Source organism: Bombus flavifrons, chromosome 12, assembly GCF_040668555.2.
Source record: "Bombus flavifrons isolate JBK064 chromosome 12, iyBomFlav1_principal, whole genome shotgun sequence".
Taxonomy (NCBI): domain Eukaryota; kingdom Metazoa; phylum Arthropoda; class Insecta; order Hymenoptera; family Apidae; genus Bombus; species Bombus flavifrons.
The window spans coordinates 11693946-11711896 of NC_138453.1; the positions used below are offsets into that span (position 1 = coordinate 11693946).

Consider the following 17951-nt stretch of genomic DNA (forward strand, 5'->3'; position numbering starts at 1 on the left):
ATATACATATGTATATATGTAGCTATATTAGATGTTTGCCGAAAATTATTATTCCATACGAATATTTTAAGTATATTGTCTATTCATCACTCGTTTTCCTTTAAATATTCAAATGCCTAAATCATACTTCGGCAACTTTCATTTTATAATAGATTTTAATATACAATTCCTTGAATATACCATCAATTTGTTAACGCAGCCCCTTTTGTAAAATACAAAAATGTGTTTATTTATAATATACATACAAATAATAAATATTTTATAAGCTAGCAAGATATAGTTCCTAATATTTACAATATTATGAAATTTTAGTTAATTTCATCTACAGAAAGAACGAAAAATACACATACATATTTTCATACTAAACTAAAATTTTTATTACATTACTAATAAATTGTGTTATGTAAAATATATATGTATGTATATAAGGAATCATATTAATGAAACATTTGAATTCATACTGTACGATTGAACCTTGGTATTACACACACAATTAATACGTCACCAAATAGTAGTAGTCACTATAGTGTGTATTCTAAATAGTATAGTGTGTAGTGTATTCTAAAATTCACATGGTCTCCGTCCATTCATGGTTTTGCACTGTCAATGAATGACTATGTTCAAATCGTTATTCGTATTTTTAAAGATTCGAGCAATAGTAGGATAATAAGTTCATTCGAAAAAAGACTATTTTTTTGAATAAATATTTATAATGAAACTAGCTACTCTCGATTACTCTTTCCCTTTCAAACTTAATTATAATACTTCAATAATTCACGCTTTGTTAATAATTATTAATGATGTTTAGATAGCGATAATTTTGAAGGAACCATTAATAACTGAATTGATTATATCAATAAGAAGAAAAAAAAGATAAGTTAACCTAAGAAGTTACTTTTAAGTCAATTTTATCTGAAAATGTCGTAATATTGGCAGAATAAGCTAAATCGTAATCTAAATTTCAATCAAAGCAAAATTTCTCACTAGTCAAGTACATTGTTTATTAATGAAATTAAATTGTTAAGTACTGATCGCTAATACGTTTTTGTTTTTTCTTATGATATATCGAGTAGTACAAGGTGAAAAATTATACACTTTGAAAGAATGCACATGTTGATAATAAAGGGAGACAGTGTTGATTAGATAATATATTTTATTAAATACATATAATAACTTTAAGAGAAAAGCTAGTTTTACATTTCTACTATCCATTTTATGCATATAACGCTTAAGATTCTATACATTAATTTTTAAAAACTTTGGGACGTTCTGAACTTTTAATCACTCGATAATAAAAGGAACATTAAAATCTGCGTGAAGTAAATTCCGATTAATTTAATATTATTTACTAACATCTTCTTTAATTAAGTATAATATTAATGAGAATTAACATGATTTTACTATTCTTGTACAGAATCTTGCATACCATGAGTAAATGTCAAAATGTCATATTCGCTCGAACGTGCGTAGATAGACATCATAATTAAAAAATTTATAGATTATATTTTATATCATATAACCTTAATCTAATATTATCAATATTACGCATTTTATGCACAAATAGCACGTCGATATCACAGACTCATACATAAATAAGAAATAAGTCAGTCATACGTGAAAACTACAACTTACGTGAGATAATAAAAAGATGATATGGAAATATTGATGAGGATTGTTCATATGCTTTGTTAATGAACTACGATCAGGGACGGTTTGGGTCATAAATTTTGACTGGCCTTCCATTTTCAGTTCATTAATTAAACTCTACATCGAGTAGCCCCAATACGGAAATATCTAGCATACATCTTTTTTCGTTATTTCTGCGACAGTTAGAAATAATTTACAACTGTAATTTTATTCATATCTGTTTTCGTAGGAAAATTAAATTCTACGAGCCCAAATCCCTAGTGGGACTTTTCCCAAGCTCCCGATGGCCAATCCAATCGCTCCTGACAAAGACGAGAATTAGAAATAACCCATTCTTTTATTTTTGATTAAACGAACAAGTTATTTAAGCTGTAGTTGTTTAATGTAAATGTGGCTTTAGAGAATTATTAATTTATCGTGCAGGTATAAGAAAATGGGAAGTTCGAACGGGGCGGCCACCTGGCCTTCGTCATTTTCGACTGTAGAAAGAGAAAGCGTCAACGCTTAAGGATACCATTAGGATTGATTGCGACCCCTGCAAACGCACGTAGCGATTGCCTGGGTTGCATCATCTCTAGTTCTAGAAAAACATAGCAGTCATTTAAGGGTACCGTATACTATGCCCTCTTCCTTGCTAGCGTACAGGTTAGCAAGCTTCAATGGTTTCGCGACTGCGACGTCGAATGTACTCGGTTATTCTTTATACAATCGTCAACGAACGTCAAAGTGAAACTACCCGAATTCGGCATTTCCAAATGTACCGAACATACCATAAATGCGACTGTTTCTAACTCGTTCGATTACATTTTTAAATAAATTAGAGACAGACACACAATAAAAACCGTTCAAATCACGTATATAACTTTTATCAAATAGCATATTTTTTATCTTATCGTATGGTTTCAACAATCATATTGATTGATTTGTATATTATCTTTATCGAAGGAAGAATGATAGACATCGTCAGTGTGTTGTGACGCAATTGTATCTGATAGTTTTATTATATATGGGGAAATATATAATTTCATGTAGACAATGGTAGGAGGTTAGTTCTGTTCGAATCGTCGTAGTGATTCCATTCGGCAATCCAAGAACCCAATTTTACAGTGTTCCATGTATGTACATACTTTTAGAACTTCACTCTTTGAGCTTTTGAAAAAAAATTGTCGCCCTCTCCTAACTTTTTGTTCATCATTTACGTGTTTGTTGCGTAATTCAATATTGCTCTTTTTCGTCCACTTTTTAAGTGTCCCGTTTATTTCCTTTATACAAGGTATAATTGTTCGCGAAAAATTCGGTGAAATTATTCATAATACGTGGATGAATCTAACGATCTAGAGGGATAGAATGCCAGCTCTACAAATCTGTCATTGCTACGAATCGTCCATATTTTTGTCACATTATTAGTTAGATTGTTAGTGTTTTATATTCTTTGTAATTTTTCAAAGTGAGTGATTTTAAAGATCAGAGAACGTTTTACACACTTTTTGGTTAGTAAAAATGAAAGTTGTAATAAAGATGGTCATAGATCACATTCTGTACCTTTTACAGCTTCTCGTCAGTGGATTTTTGATTGCCTGAGAATTTGGCGAAAATTTAGAGAAAATGGCTGCCTTCGAAATCCTTTGCGGATTTATCGTGTTATTCCTTGCTTTTTACTATTACCTAGTAAAGCCGCATGAGTATTGGGAGAAGCGCGGAATACCTGGACCCAAGCCACAACTGTTGTTTGGAAATTTTTTTCCCGTAATATTTGGGAGGATATCCATAGGTGATTTAGTGATGTCTTTTTACAAACAATACAAACATGAGCCTGTGTTTGGATTGTTCATACGAACGCAACGTATCCTTGCTATAAATGATCCTGATTTAATCAAGACTGTTCTTATCAAGGATTTTTCCAAATTCTCTAATCGTGGCCTCGCTGTGAACGAAGTGGTAAGTACGTGAAGGAATAATTTTATGTAAGAATTAAATAAGATCAAAGTAAGGTTGCATGAATAAAGTTAGCGTGAATTCAGTGAAAGTTAGTATTGCACTTCGCACTCTATCTATAATTTGTATAATCGCTAATGTGTAATTCCAAGTTCATAGATAGTGTTATATACTGATATTAAACGATAAGCTTCGATATTAATCATAATATAATGTTTTGATCAATTTGTTTCATATCAAATTAGAAATGCACTTAACAGATACATTTCATCATTAAGAATAGATATCGAATGTAGATATGGATATAGAATTCTAGAAATTCAATAATATATGTTACAATATATAATATAACACAATAATATATTTAAATATATATTAATTATATATTATATATATATTTTTTTAAGTTCTATATTATTTATTTTCGATTATTCGAATTTTTCAATATAGGCAGAACCACTTTCTCAACATTTGTTTTCCTTGGAACCAGAAAGATGGCGACCACTAAGAACAAGACTATCGCCAACCTTCACATCGGGCAAGCTAAAAGACATGTTTTCTCTGATCGATGAATGTTCTAACACTCTGGAGAAATATTTGGAATCATTGATATCGACGAAAAGCTACATCGAAGTACGAGAACTGGCTGCCAGATTCACCACCGACGTAATTGGCAGTTGCGCCTTCGGAGTCGACATGAATGCCATGTCAGACATGCAATGTAAATTCCGCGATATAGGAAGGGAATTCTTCGGTCCTGGTTTGAAGCAGATATTAAAAAACAGACTTCGTGAGAATTTGCCAATATTGTACACTCTTCTGGGTTATATACTGCCACAAGACGAAACCACTATTTTCTTCACAAACGCTGTCTTGGATATGATAAAGCACAGAAGGAAGAACAAGATCGTTAGACCGGACTTCATTAACACTCTTATGGATCTGCAGGATCACCCTGAGAAGTTGAGCATAAGTACGTGTATATGCTTTTCGACGTTGTAGAAATTTGGTGTGGTCGTTTGTCGTGAGTAATTGGTAAGAAAAGTCGAGGAAAATTAGGGAACAGTTGCGCGCGATTAGAATGGTTCGTTCCTACACGAATCGTGACCGGTGACAAAATGTTACTGTTCAGGATGTCTTAAGAACGATTTTCTCTACTTTAAGGTGGTGATATAATGAAAATGTCGTTTCTCTCGTTTTAGAATTAACCGAGCCTTTGCTAGTTGCACAAGCATTCCTTTTCTTCGTGGCTGGTTTTGAAACTTCTTCGTCAACGATAGCCAATGCCCTTTACGAATTGGCGCAAAATCAAGATATACAGGATAAATTACGAGCCGAGATCAAGGAACATCACGAGTTGAACGATGGGAAATGGCAATATGAAAATATTAAGGAAATGCCAATCTTGGATGCCGTGTTTAAAGGTTTGTTGGATATTTTACATATGAATGTTTACATTTCTTATAAATGCTCGTAGACTAAAATGATGCGTTAATAATAAAATAAGCTAATAGAAGTTTTAATAGAGGTTCTTTATTTTTAGAAACGTTAAGAAAATACCCACCGGTGACCGTCATAATGAGAAAAAATACGGAGAAGTATACCTTTGAAGATATAAAGCTCACAATTCCAAAGGACACTAGGATCTTTATTTCTGCATACGGTATCCACCGCGATCCAGAGATTTATCCGAATCCTGACGTGTTCGACATCGATCGGTTTAAGGAGGATGCAGTAGCGGCAAGGCATCCGATGCATTATCTACCTTTTGGCGATGGCCCAAGAAACTGTATTGGTATGTAGTATCACCTTGTTAAGCAGTTGTTCGTGCGAAAGCAAGTTTTTTACAAATCGATGAACCTACTACGTAAGGCATATTATTGAAATTGGTTATCAATTGTAAGATACTACGATATATTAATATTGTATCATGTTTTTTTCGTAGGTGCACGTTTTGCAATCTTCCAGACTAAAATTGGACTGATAAAAATCCTCCGTACTTATAAGGTTGATGTTTGTGAACGAACACAAATTCCGTATATAAATGAACCACGTACGTTCACGCTAGCACCCAAACACGGACTCGATCTAAAAGTTACGAAAGTTGAAAGTTAATAAAATACTTTACAACCCTTTCGATATTCAAGTTAGCTGTTGTAAAGATAAGACTATATCTCTTCGATAAAATCCACGAAAATCACGCAGTCTTTACGCAATAGCAATTTTCTTTCGCTTAAAGCTTCATTTTTATGAATGATTTTTAAAGAAATTAATTATTAAGAATCAGTTATTAATGGCAGTAAAATAGAGGAAAGCCAAAAGAAGATATTTAATGATATTCTCATAATTTATTTGTAATTGTTATCATATTCAACGTAATATATCACTTTGTTTCCTTTGGAAATTATTACCAGGCTAGGTAAACTTATTGTAAATATTTTCTGATGATGTACTAGGGGGAAAGAGGAATGTATTTTTGTTATAAGATTATTTTATGAAATAAATAATTTTTTATACGTATGTTTAATGTATTAATCGAATTAAATTAATTATTAATTTATTTGTAGTCTAATGAAGGCCATAAAATAAAGTAAAGTAATATCAATGAAATATTAGAAGTAACATCTCACTACGTTCTTTTCAACGAATTTTAACTGTGAGACCGGTTTGAGAGGCGTAGGAAGTGGAGGGGGAAGGAATCTGAATCTACTAACTTGTTGTATATAAACAGCTTTACAGTTTCACACGTACTGAATAGCGTTCGTTTCGTAATTCAATCAGTACCGAGATTTTCATCTGTTTTCCTTTCTTATTCAAAATTTGTCAACGAATATTTTCGGGAAACAATTACGATTGTTTATTGCGCGAACGTATTTTCTCGATATATCACATCACTAAAGAATAACACTTTATAACAGACTAAACAGTCGAAGAAAAGTTGAAACTTTGGAAAATCTAAAGGAATAATGAAGTGTTATAAAGCGTTCACATCGTTTATCGTTGCTATATGGATCGTTTACAGTTTTTGGACGAAGGTGAAATTTTTAATCCACGAAAAGTTCAATTTTAGCACGTTATGATCTGTATCTTGAGTATACTTAAACGTGGCTAATTTCAGACTGGACAAGACTAAATAATCGATCGACAGGGTATCGTTCTACGCATGAAAATAAGCTGAAAATGTACAATACATTTTTCCATTTAAGTCTCTATTTTCAAGAAAATAGGGTTTGAACACAATTTGGTTAAGAATCGGCCTAGTACGTGTGTATTATAAATTTCATGCTATTACACGCTATTAAATTTATCATATCAAATATTAAATGCTATTCGTTCGGGCCATGTATATCGTAGTATCATAAAAAGAGTTTAATTTTAGATCGGTCGAAAATAGAAAAACCGTATATGTCGTCTTTCTGTGTTTCGTTTACGTTTAAGAGCGCCTATGTGACTAAAGTGACCTAATTCTTGCAGAGGTATGCGGAAAAATGATAAACAGCGTTAGAACAAAAAGGACGGTTTCGGGTTCAAGGAGCGATGACCGAGAGGTCAGAGTGTGCGAGTCGAAAAGCGAGTGTGTTGCTAAGATCAGAGTCGATTGAGACGTCGAAGAGTAGAGTCGTGAGAGTTGATCGAGTTGTTGTAGAGTTGTTAGAGTTGCGGTGAGAGAGAGAGAGAGAGAGAGAGAGAGAGAGAGAGAGAGAGAGAGAGAGAGTGTGTGTGTATTATATTCGTTGTGACGAGTATTGCATTTAGTTTCGATTAAACAAACGTCGTTTTTCTGTCCTATTAATATTTGTATATTTAATTTGCTATTAATAAATTATAAGTAATCGGGAAAAATTTATATCTTAATTTTCCGATACTACAATATTTAAACGAAAAAAGAAAAGAGAGAAACAAAGACTGTGGTGAGCTCGCAGAAATGATATCATGTAAATCTAAGGAATTTGTCAACATGACTCAGTACATTATGCGCACTGCGATTAAATGTATATCTTTTGCTATACAAAAGACAGGAACAGTACGTACTAGACCGTTGATAGTGATACAGGTGAGTTTTCAACTTTAAACTTTAAACTGTGAATGTTCGTTATTCTTCAGCCATATTTTATTTTTTAATTAAAGTTAAGGGGAGAATTTATCTTCTTTTTTTTTTACATAAATAATATCGCCTTTTTGGAATTTTTTAATTAGAGGAATTATGATATTAATTAATTTGGGACTTTTTATATGTTTGTATTGAACTTTTCATACATTTTTTCAGTTCTGTCGAGTTCGATTCCATTTCAGTTCGAAAAATGTTTGAGCTGTCCGTGAACTAGAACGCCCCGCGAAATCCGGTTGATATATCAGCTGCCCAGTTTATCTGAAATCAAAAATTTCAGTAGGTATAAATTATATTTTCTGTATATTTTATAAAGTTTGCATTACTTTTTACAACTCATTTTCTTCCTGATTCCTATTTCACGCCTCGTTAAAAGTTATTTATATCTTGTAGCAAATAACTTTTTATCAACGTATAATATACAATGTTTATCACCTTGGAAATACTGTGCGGGCTCGCATTAGCGCTCATTGTGATCTACTGCTATTTAACGACTCGTTACAATTTTTGGACGAGCCGTGGAGTACCCGGACCGAAGCCCACGCTCCTCTTCGGCAATACTATGAAGTCAATGTTTGGAATGGAATCGCTTCCACAATTGCTAACGAGAAACTACAATGATTTTAAGAGCGAACCAATGGTTGGGATATTTTTAAGAACAGTGCCCGTCTTAATAGTCAAAGATCCTGATCTCATCAAAGACATCCTGATTAAAGACTTTTCCAAATTCGCGAATCGAGGATTCATTAAAAGCGAACCGGTAAGTATGCGTAAATATAAAAGAATGCGAGTAATTTAAATCGAAAGAAATAGAATCATAGAGAAACAAATGAATTTTAGTCTTGTGTAATCTATGAATCGCTTTTAAGTAACCGTGACGTATCGTATAATGTTTTTAACGAACACAGGCAGTTCCATTATCTAATCACCTGTTTTCCTTGGAAGCCAAGAGATGGCGACCTTTGAGGACTCAACTCTCTCCGGTGTTTACCTCTGGCAAGCTTAGAGGAACCTTCTCCTTAATTTTAGAATGTTCTAATCATCTTGAAAGTTATTTGAACACGATGATAGAGAAAGGAGATCCTATCGATGTACGAGAACTTGCTGCCAGATTCACTACTGACGTAATCGGCAGCTGCGCCTTTGGCATCGAGATGAATTCGCTTTCGGAAAACGAGAGCGACTTCCGTCGAATCGGTAAACAAATTTTTTCTACCGATTTCTGGAAAATATTGCGTATAAGAATACGGCAGATCCTGCCACCGTTGCACGTTCTTCTCGCTCGTGTACTGCCGTATGACGAGGAAACGAAAATGATTATGGGAATCACTAGAGAGACGATCGAATACAGAGAGAAGAATAAAATCGTCAGGCCTGATTTTATGAATGTACTCATGGAACTGAAAAGGCATCCTGAAAGAGTCGCTGATATTAGTTAGTACACTAGCGTAAATAATTTACAAAAAAGCTTCAGTGCGATAAGGATATCTCTAAAAATATATTCTCATATCGCTGCTGAATGAAATACACGCTTCAAATATCGTAGTATGTATATCTTTTCGTTTGTAGAATTGTCGGATGATTTGTTAGCCGCACAAACATTTATTTTCTTCGCGGCTGGTTTCGAGACCTCATCGACTACGATCAGCAATGCTCTCTACGAACTGGCTTTGAATCATGACATTCAGGACAAATTGCGCGAAGAAATCAAACAGTTCGCGGCGAAAAATAACGGAGAGTGGAAGTACGAAACTATAAAGCAAATGCAATACTTGGACAAAGTGTTTCAAGGTAAATATTATAACGCTCGCATCTAAGATCGAACTTGATCGTTGATTCATATGTGTCGATTAGATGCGTTAATTCAGAGTTATTGCATGCAGAACTATAGCATGATCATACTATTAATTCTCATTATTGCTGTTACCTTCTACTTCTTACATTTATATCAGTAATTAACATTCTAACAGTCATTCTTATTTCATATACAGAGACACTAAGGAAGTATCCAGCTTTGCCATTTTTAAGCAGAGAGTCACTCGAAGACTACACGTTCGAAAATACGAAAGTAACAATTCCCAAAGAAACGTTGATATGGGTGCCAGCTTTTCCCATTCACAGGGACCCGGAGATTTATCCAGATCCAGAAAAATTTGATCCCGAAAGATTTTCCGAGGATAAGATAGAAGAAAGGAATCCTATGTATTATTTACCTTTTGGACATGGACCGAGAAATTGTATCGGTACGTATTTAGCAAAGTCGATCGGTTCTTTCTTGATAACTATCAAATAATTGATCGACATTGGCGATATGAAATGAAATATATCTTTCAAAAAATTTTATCCTTCGAACGAGGATGGGTAAAAGTACATATTTCTGGAAATGAAAATTATAAGAATTATTACGAATTGCGGAGTTTTAAGCGTCGAGTATGCAAGCGGAAAGATCGTGCGATTATGCTCGAGATGTAAAAAAAAAAGTAGGCGTGACTATTTAAGACTTTAGACGAACATAACGCAAGAAATCAGCCATCGGAGAATTAGACTTAGGATTGATAGAATTACGATTAGTAAAGTTGCGTGTAGTATATACAGTATCATAATACATATATTAAAAAATACAATTAATGAATTTACTTACATTTGACATTCGATAATTTATTTCAGGTGCACGTTTTGCAATCTACCAAACGAAAATTGGATTAATAAAAATCCTGCATAAAAACAAGGTTGCGGTTTGTTCCAAAACTCCAATTCCTTATAAATATAATCCATTTTCATTCGTTCTGACACCTATAACCGGTTTGTATTTGACGATAACCAGGGTAGAGGACTAACACAATTTTAACATTCATTTGACACAAATAAAATTTTTTATTAGCGTATACTTCAGCATTTATAAAATTGTTTAATTTATAGACGTATTATTTAATGCGATGGACGTTTGTCGGAGTGTGACAAATGAAATTCAATATAATATCGAGGTGCGGTGCACGTTCTGTTGAATATTGTTTTTATGTATTTTACTAGTAGTTCAAGTATTTTACTCATAGAAACATGTAGTTCATGTTTTCATTACATGTATCAATATAATCAAATTAAAACATTGTTGATGTTTATATAACTTGTTATCGTAGCGTTGCCGATTGTCTCCTGTCTGCCGAAATAAAAAGACTATATCAAACAAATATTTCTTGTACACGACAAAATGTTGTCTTGCAACACATCCAAAAATCATCGAAATCCCAGGGTAGTTAAGGATATAACATTAAGAAAAATGAGATTGTTATTTTATTAATAAATAATACATGGAAAATAATAGATATCTAGTGTCGAATTTGTCCTTTTTCGAGGCTTGTGTGACTGATTTAGATGGAATATCCTAGCTCAGCGCCGTTCGATCATTGCCCATACGGAAAGATACTAAGCTTTCTGGACATAAAGAAATCGGCGGGCAACGGTGCGTTTATGAAGTAACAATTGCACATCTTAAGGAAGGAGAATTATGTTTCGGAAGTGAACAATTAACTATAAGCACTATTTAACATGTATGATTCTGTAGTTTACGAGGAGGCTATACTCCTATTACAAGCGTCCTTTCCCCGCTTCATTTTAATGCATGTTTCTTCATTAGCGCGCGACTTCGGATTTCAACTTTGTTCCCTCGTATCACCAGAATTTTTTGCCCGTCTGAAACTGTACCGACTGGCGTTGAAATTGTACTGGACTAGGCGTACCAGTCGCAATTGTTGCATCCGCTAACACACGACTCAGTATACGCGGCAGAGAGCTTAATTTATGGTACTCTCAAGTGTCTTTGTTTCTAGTTTTTAAGATAGAAGATGACGGAAGCTAGGTTCTCACGAGATTGCAATTACCGTATTACTGCTTCTTCTCTAGATAAATAAGGAAACAGTTTAAGTGGCCTGTCTAGCGTGTCGGAATCTTTTTGTCGCATTTCTTTAGAGTTTTAACGTTTTAAAGCCCTAATTTGTAATATCAATGGAGCATTAGCTTTGGTACGAAGCGACGCGCTGATAGAAATCCAAGTATCTCAATATTTCTTTCTATAGTTTAGAACTTATCAAGGTCGTTAAATAAGCCGATAAGCTTATAGTAGAACCGCAGTGCCTCGCGACTAGCATGCAAGTACGTTTCTAATCTTCGCGACAAGTAGATGCTAACAAAAGCAGTGAAGAGAAACAGATTTAAAGGAAATTGCTGTATCGCAGAGTAAGAGTAATGTTTCGCATACATTAGTGTAACATTCAAAGAGACTAGAATTAATTTGCGACTGTACGAAAAAGAGGAAGGTGCTCTGTATCGCGCTGGAATAACTAATTAAATGTAAGTATGATTTTTCATATTTTACTTACCTCTTATTCAACAGACTAAACTCCAAATGCGTTCCCCTCAAAATAATATTTTTGTAATTGACAATCGCGATATAGTAGAGTTTTATTTATCCGTTTTCTGTATTTTAATGCCCGAATACTCATTATCCGTATCTTAATATACAAATCTTGATATCCGAATGTTCTGTTATCGGAACATAGTTTTTTCCAATAACAGATACCCTTCTCTGTTTATTTATTATTTTCTTTAATCGATCGAGTGAATAATGATCGTAAGAGCTTAATATGAACCTGATAGCGTTCCAACTATCGAAAGAAAATACGACATGATCAGAGAAGTCGAAAGAGATATCGATTTTGATGAACTAGCTAAAATATCAATTGTCAGTATCTTGCATGACCTTTTCTTAAACGTGTTATCGCCGCTCGGCCATAATTTCCGAGATATTTGCAGAGTTTAATTCGATTTATGTCCATGCAAAAATGCATACCATCTATGTACCAGAGTGAAGTGTAATAGAAACTAAATTTACGAATATCTCGTAAACGAAAGCCGAGCGACGATTACGTGTATTGGAAAGAATTGTTCAGAATGTTAACCATGACAATATATTTCAAACTCGTTCAAGAAATTTGCGTAATTACTGCAAAAAAAGACGTGCTGTTGGAAAAACGACAATCGCAGACATTTTACGTAAACATTGTAAATAACAAGAACGATGTTGAGAATTATGTAAATCGTGTAATTATCCTGAGAGTAGCAACGGTAGAAAAATATTTATCACATTAACGTTACAAAATGCTTCTATTGCGACAAAGACACGATGATAATGGCGATTTTATGAAAATGGAAGCTGCAAACGAAGATTGTAACAAATTGTAACAATATTCGTGGCATTCGAAAAAGAGCTTCGATGGTTTGATATACAAAAAGAATGTAACTCCGTGCAGTTATTTTTGTTAAAAGAATTATAACTTAACAGTCAAAAAGATACGGCATTTATAAATATTTCAAGAAACTATCGATTTTTTATTGGTATTTGAATAAATGAAATGTTAGAATTTAATCTTGAAATTAAGATTAATAAACCGTGGAAGACACAATGTTTGTATTGAAACAATACTATATGATTTTTATTAAACAAAGTTATAGTAAAATACAAGTAAACGTTATGAATGTTGACAGTTGGCTAGTTATTCTCAGACTGACTTGCTTAGTGACCCATGGCCCTTGAAAAGGTTTAGAACCCCACTCTGTATGCAGTAATGAGTGTGACCTGTGTGGGTGTCTGTGTGGCGTCACATGTACTACAGAACCTTCTAGTAGCTTTTCGACGTGCCCATCGAGAATGTTCCATCCATATCCTTACGCTTCTTCCGCCGAATTCTCAAAAGAGCATGCACGTGCTAGCCGCCATGGTACATCTCACGAACGCGCACTAGTGGGGATAGCGTTGGACAACGAAGGGAAAAATCCATACGATCAACCACCTTATCTGCATGCGATTGATATCGTTGTATTCCAACATGAAATTTCATGTCAGAAAAATTATTTTATTATCTGGAAATTCCACTATTCGAACAGTTTTGTTTCCGTATTAGCCGCGATAAGGGGAACCCCACTGTATGCTGGAAACTATTTGACAGAGCAACTTGAAGCTCTGTGGACATATTCGGAAGATGAGCATAATTCTCGTCCGGACTATCAAGTTAATATCTGCAAACTTCAATGACCCATCAACATCATACGTATTGGGTATATGAGAAGAGACATAGGGATGCTCAAGGGAGAAAGACGAATTATGCAGCAGTCGTTAACTGAGAGTCGAAGTTGCGAGGAATCGTTAATTGAGAGTCGAGTTGTGAGGAGTTAATTACTTGCGAGTCGAAAGAAAGTTACCGAATTGTTATGAGTTGTAAACTATTAGTTGTGGGCTCTGAGTTATCAATTTCTTTGTCTTAGTTATAACACATTACTGTATTTAGTTCACGTTATATAACCATCGTTACCTGTTTAATCCACTGTAAATAGATCCATCTATCAATAAATTTATCATATAGGATAGAAATCATTGGAAATTCTAATTTCTAATACTAATTTCTAATTTATACTAATAATTTCTAATTTCTAATTTCTAAATTCTGAATAAATAATCCGATATCATTCATTATTATTGTGATTATATTATACATATACATAATACATAAATTTATATGTTTTGCAGATTGCGGAACTTTGACCTCTATCGTCGAGAGATTGAATAACGATAAGACAAAATGGCATTTGAATTTTTATGCTACGTGACAGTGGTGTTCATTGCGCTGTATTATTATTTTACGGCAAAATTCAACTTTTGGAAAGATCGTTCAGTTCGAGGTCCAAAACCTATACCAGTATTTGGCAATATCTTCTGGCCAATGATTGGCAAGGTATCGATTGCAGAATACTTGCAGAAGCTACATAACGAATATAAAGACGAACCTATGATCGGAATATTCGTACGAAGAACGCCTCATCTTGTTATACAGGACCCTGAGCTTATTAAAGATGTTCTTATTAAGGACTTTTCCAAATTCGCGAATCGCGGATTCTTGAAGCAAGAAATAGTAAGTGAACACATGGAAAGGTGTTTATATTTCAACGTGTTAAATTGAAGTCTCTACTAACAGTAGGAATTATTATACACAGCAAGAAATTATTAGAATAGGCTAACAAACAAAATAGAAGATAAGCTGATACATCTAGCGAATGAAAGTTTGTATATTTTTATGTTTTTTTTATTTAATATCTCTTTCTTAGATAATTATTCTTTTGATAAGCGATAAAAGATATAACAAATAACGATAAATAATATAATAAGTTCCAAATATTTCAAATATATAACATTCCGAATATAGTGAATTCGTTCAATGGCTATAGGCGGAACCACTCTCCCAGCACCTCTTCTCTTTAGAAGTAGAAAGATGGAGGCCATTAAGAATGCAACTTTCCCCGGTATTTACGTCTGGCAAACTCAAAGGAATCTTCTCCCTGATTTTCGAATGTGCCAAAAGTATCGAGAGCTATTTAGATATATTGATAGCGAAAGGAGAGCCTATCGAGGTGCGAGAATTTGCGGCCAGGTATACTACCGACGTAATAGGCAGCTGTGCCTTTGGGATTGAGGTAAATTCGTTGTCGGATGAGGAAAACGAATTTCGCCGAATGGGCAAAGAAATCTTTGCTACACACTGGAAGGCGATTCTGAAATTCAGGATGAAGGAGTGCATGGGAGAGTTGTACGATTTACTTGGTTATATCCTTCCGCCAGACAAGGTGAACGTATTCATTGAGAGGATCACCATCGAAACGTTGAACTACAGGAAAGAGCACAACATCATTAGGCACGATTTCATGAATACGTTGTTGGAACTTCGGAATAACCCCGAAAAAGTAAAGGAAATTAGTAAGTTTTTAGCAAAGACTATTATTCGTCCTATAAATTATTGTACGTACGCCTACTGACAAAAATTAAGAAACATTATGAGCGCTTGGAAAATGCTGTATATCTTTTATCTTCCGAAGTGCATCGGATGAAATTAAAAATAGCGTGAAGAGACAACAGACCACGTATGAAGTTGCAACGTGTTATTTTTTTTCTAATTATGTCCGTGTAAGATCTACGATTAATAACGAATCGGATGAACAAATTGAAACTTTGTAACAAAAGTTGAGATATACTTTGCTTCAATTACATAATTGCTTCTAACGAAAGCTAAACAAAAATTAATCCAATAAGATGTTGGATAATTCTTTGGTTTGATAACTGCATACTCTCTGTGTGTCATTGATTCAATTAATCGAATACAACACGCAATTGATATTTCACACCATGTATGTGTAATTTTTTTGCATTCCCCTTCATATGTAAAGTATTCAACTTCCCAATTGACGTGTAACGTAATTCCACGAATGTTCAATTGGGTTCGAGTCAGCAGATTGATTTGGTCGCTTAATTATATTAACATTTTCTTTCGAAAGAAAGGAAAGTCTTAACTAATTTGGAGGAATGTTTCGGGTCATTATCGCGTCGAAATTATCATTTTGTTGACATTTTCTCGTTTGCAAATGGCAACATGTGGCTTTATAAAATATCCTTATATACGAATCTATCCATAGTTTCCATTATTGTACCAGGATCATTTCTTTCAGAATTAACGGACACTTTGCTTGCTGCACAAGCATTCGTATTTTTCGCGGCAGGTTTTGAAACTTCATCGACGACGATCAGCAACGCTCTGTACGAGTTGGCTCTGAATCAAGAGATACAGAAGAAGCTGCGAGAAGAAATAAAAGAATTCGATGCGAAAAATGCCGGGGATTGGAAATACGAGACTATAAAGCAGATGTCATATTTGGACAAAGTATTTAAAGGTTGAGACGTAACAGGATCGATTCCTTTAATACGCGGAGGGTTTACTACGATACGAGGGCAGAGCGAAAAGTTTCCGGAATGACAACAACAATCACAAATACCAACTATTGTACTAGCGGTGATTCCGGAGACTCACCAATCTGCTCTCGTAATTTATTCATCATATCAATACTTTTATCATCTCCTTTTATTCCGTTTATAGAGACATTAAGGAAATATCCTCCTTTGGCATTCATATCCAGAGAAACAACGGACAATTATACTTTCTCGAACACGAAAGTATCATTACAAAAACAAATGAGAGTCTGGATACCGGTATTTTCTATTCACAGGGATCCAAATATCTATTCAGACCCAGATAAGTTTGATCCTGAGAGATTTTCCAAGGAAGCAGAAGATGCAAGGCATCCTATGCACTATTTGCCCTTTGGTCATGGTCCAAGGAATTGTATTGGCACGTTTATAACACGATTATACTTTATTTCCATAGAATTATTATTTTATCAAATGGCATTGACATTGTCTTCTTTCATTTATTTGATTTCAGGTGCACGTTTCGCAATTTACCAAACGAAGATTGGATTAATTAAGATTCTGCAGAATTATGAGGTGCACGTTTGTGAGAAGACACCGATTCCATACGTGTTAAACCCATATGCATTTATAATATGCCCGAAAGGAGGATTATATTTAAACATAATTAAAAGCAAAAATTAATTTACTAATTGTTGAAATAATTTTCTATTTGTATAAGAGAGCAATACAGAATTTTCATGTGTTGCATGTACCTGGTATGGGAATATGTATATGATATTCTTTCTAGTAGTTCGTTTATGTAATGTCATAGAAATATATACGTATATAATAAGTATATATAAACAGCGAATATTAATATCCAATTCTTCAATGAAGCCTCCTAAATAAATAGTATATTACAGTTTATGCTCCTTTTCTGTCACGTAGAATCTTTTTACTAATTCTTCGATATCCATCTGCTATTAGTATTCTTATTCACTGGCTATATCAGCAAGTGTTGCACAACAATGTTACATGTGTGTTTACTTCCACAGCAGCTTCAGCATTGTTTAGCATTTTTAGCAGTGTTTAGCATTGTTTAGAATTCTTGAAGAATAAATGAAATACCTAGCAATCTGTTGTTGTTTTTCCCGTTTCATTGTACATACATATACCTTTTTATATACCTTTCATCTTAATTTCTTCGGTAAAAACTTTATCGTACAATCGTTGGTTGTAGAGTCAAAGGAACCGTATTCTTATGATTCTGACATGAAATTCTCGTCAAATAGCAGAAGAGATAAAGCGAAGAATTTTATATTCACAGTCTGTGTCTACGGAAGGAGCAAATTAATTAGCCTTATTTAATGGTTCACTATGGGGTTTCGTGACTTCTATTTTCTACCCTATCTTCTCTCTCTCTCTCTCTCTCTCTAGAGCAAGTTAATTGCACGAGTTAAACTGAAATAATTGCTT

At 34.0% G+C, this 17951-nt stretch overlaps 1 protein-coding gene across 1 annotated transcript; it reads left to right on the plus strand.

Moving 5' to 3' along the window:
* Positions 1-2662: 2662 nt before the first annotated feature.
* Positions 2663-17339, plus strand: LOC138185751 (uncharacterized). The gene is made up of 15 exons (XM_069124915.1): positions 2663-2762; positions 3199-3585; positions 4033-4555; positions 4785-5006; positions 5126-5377; positions 5528-5692; positions 8110-8450; positions 8599-9124; positions 9260-9481; positions 9682-9933; positions 10358-10525; positions 14318-14652; positions 14966-15491; positions 16238-16459; positions 16663-17339. The coding sequence occupies exons 2-15, from the start codon at positions 3253-3255 to the stop codon at positions 17175-17177; spliced, it is 4602 nt and encodes a 1533-aa protein (XP_068981016.1). The 5' UTR covers positions 2663-2762; positions 3199-3252; the 3' UTR covers positions 17178-17339.
* Positions 17340-17951: the final 612 nt, after the last annotated feature.

Bases quoted from the DNA above. Each gene is read 5' to 3' on its own strand.
- LOC138185751 (XM_069124915.1), top strand. From the start codon at position 3,253: ATGGCTGCCTTCGAAATCCTTTGCGGATTTATCGTGTTATTCCTTGCT. The intron at 10,526-14,317 runs AACACAATTTTA...AATAACGATAAG, and splicing joins GATAACCAGGGTAGAGGACT to ACAAAATGGCATTTGAATTT. The intron at 14,653-14,965 runs GTAAGTGAACAC...CAATGGCTATAG, and splicing joins GATTCTTGAAGCAAGAAATA to GCGGAACCACTCTCCCAGCA.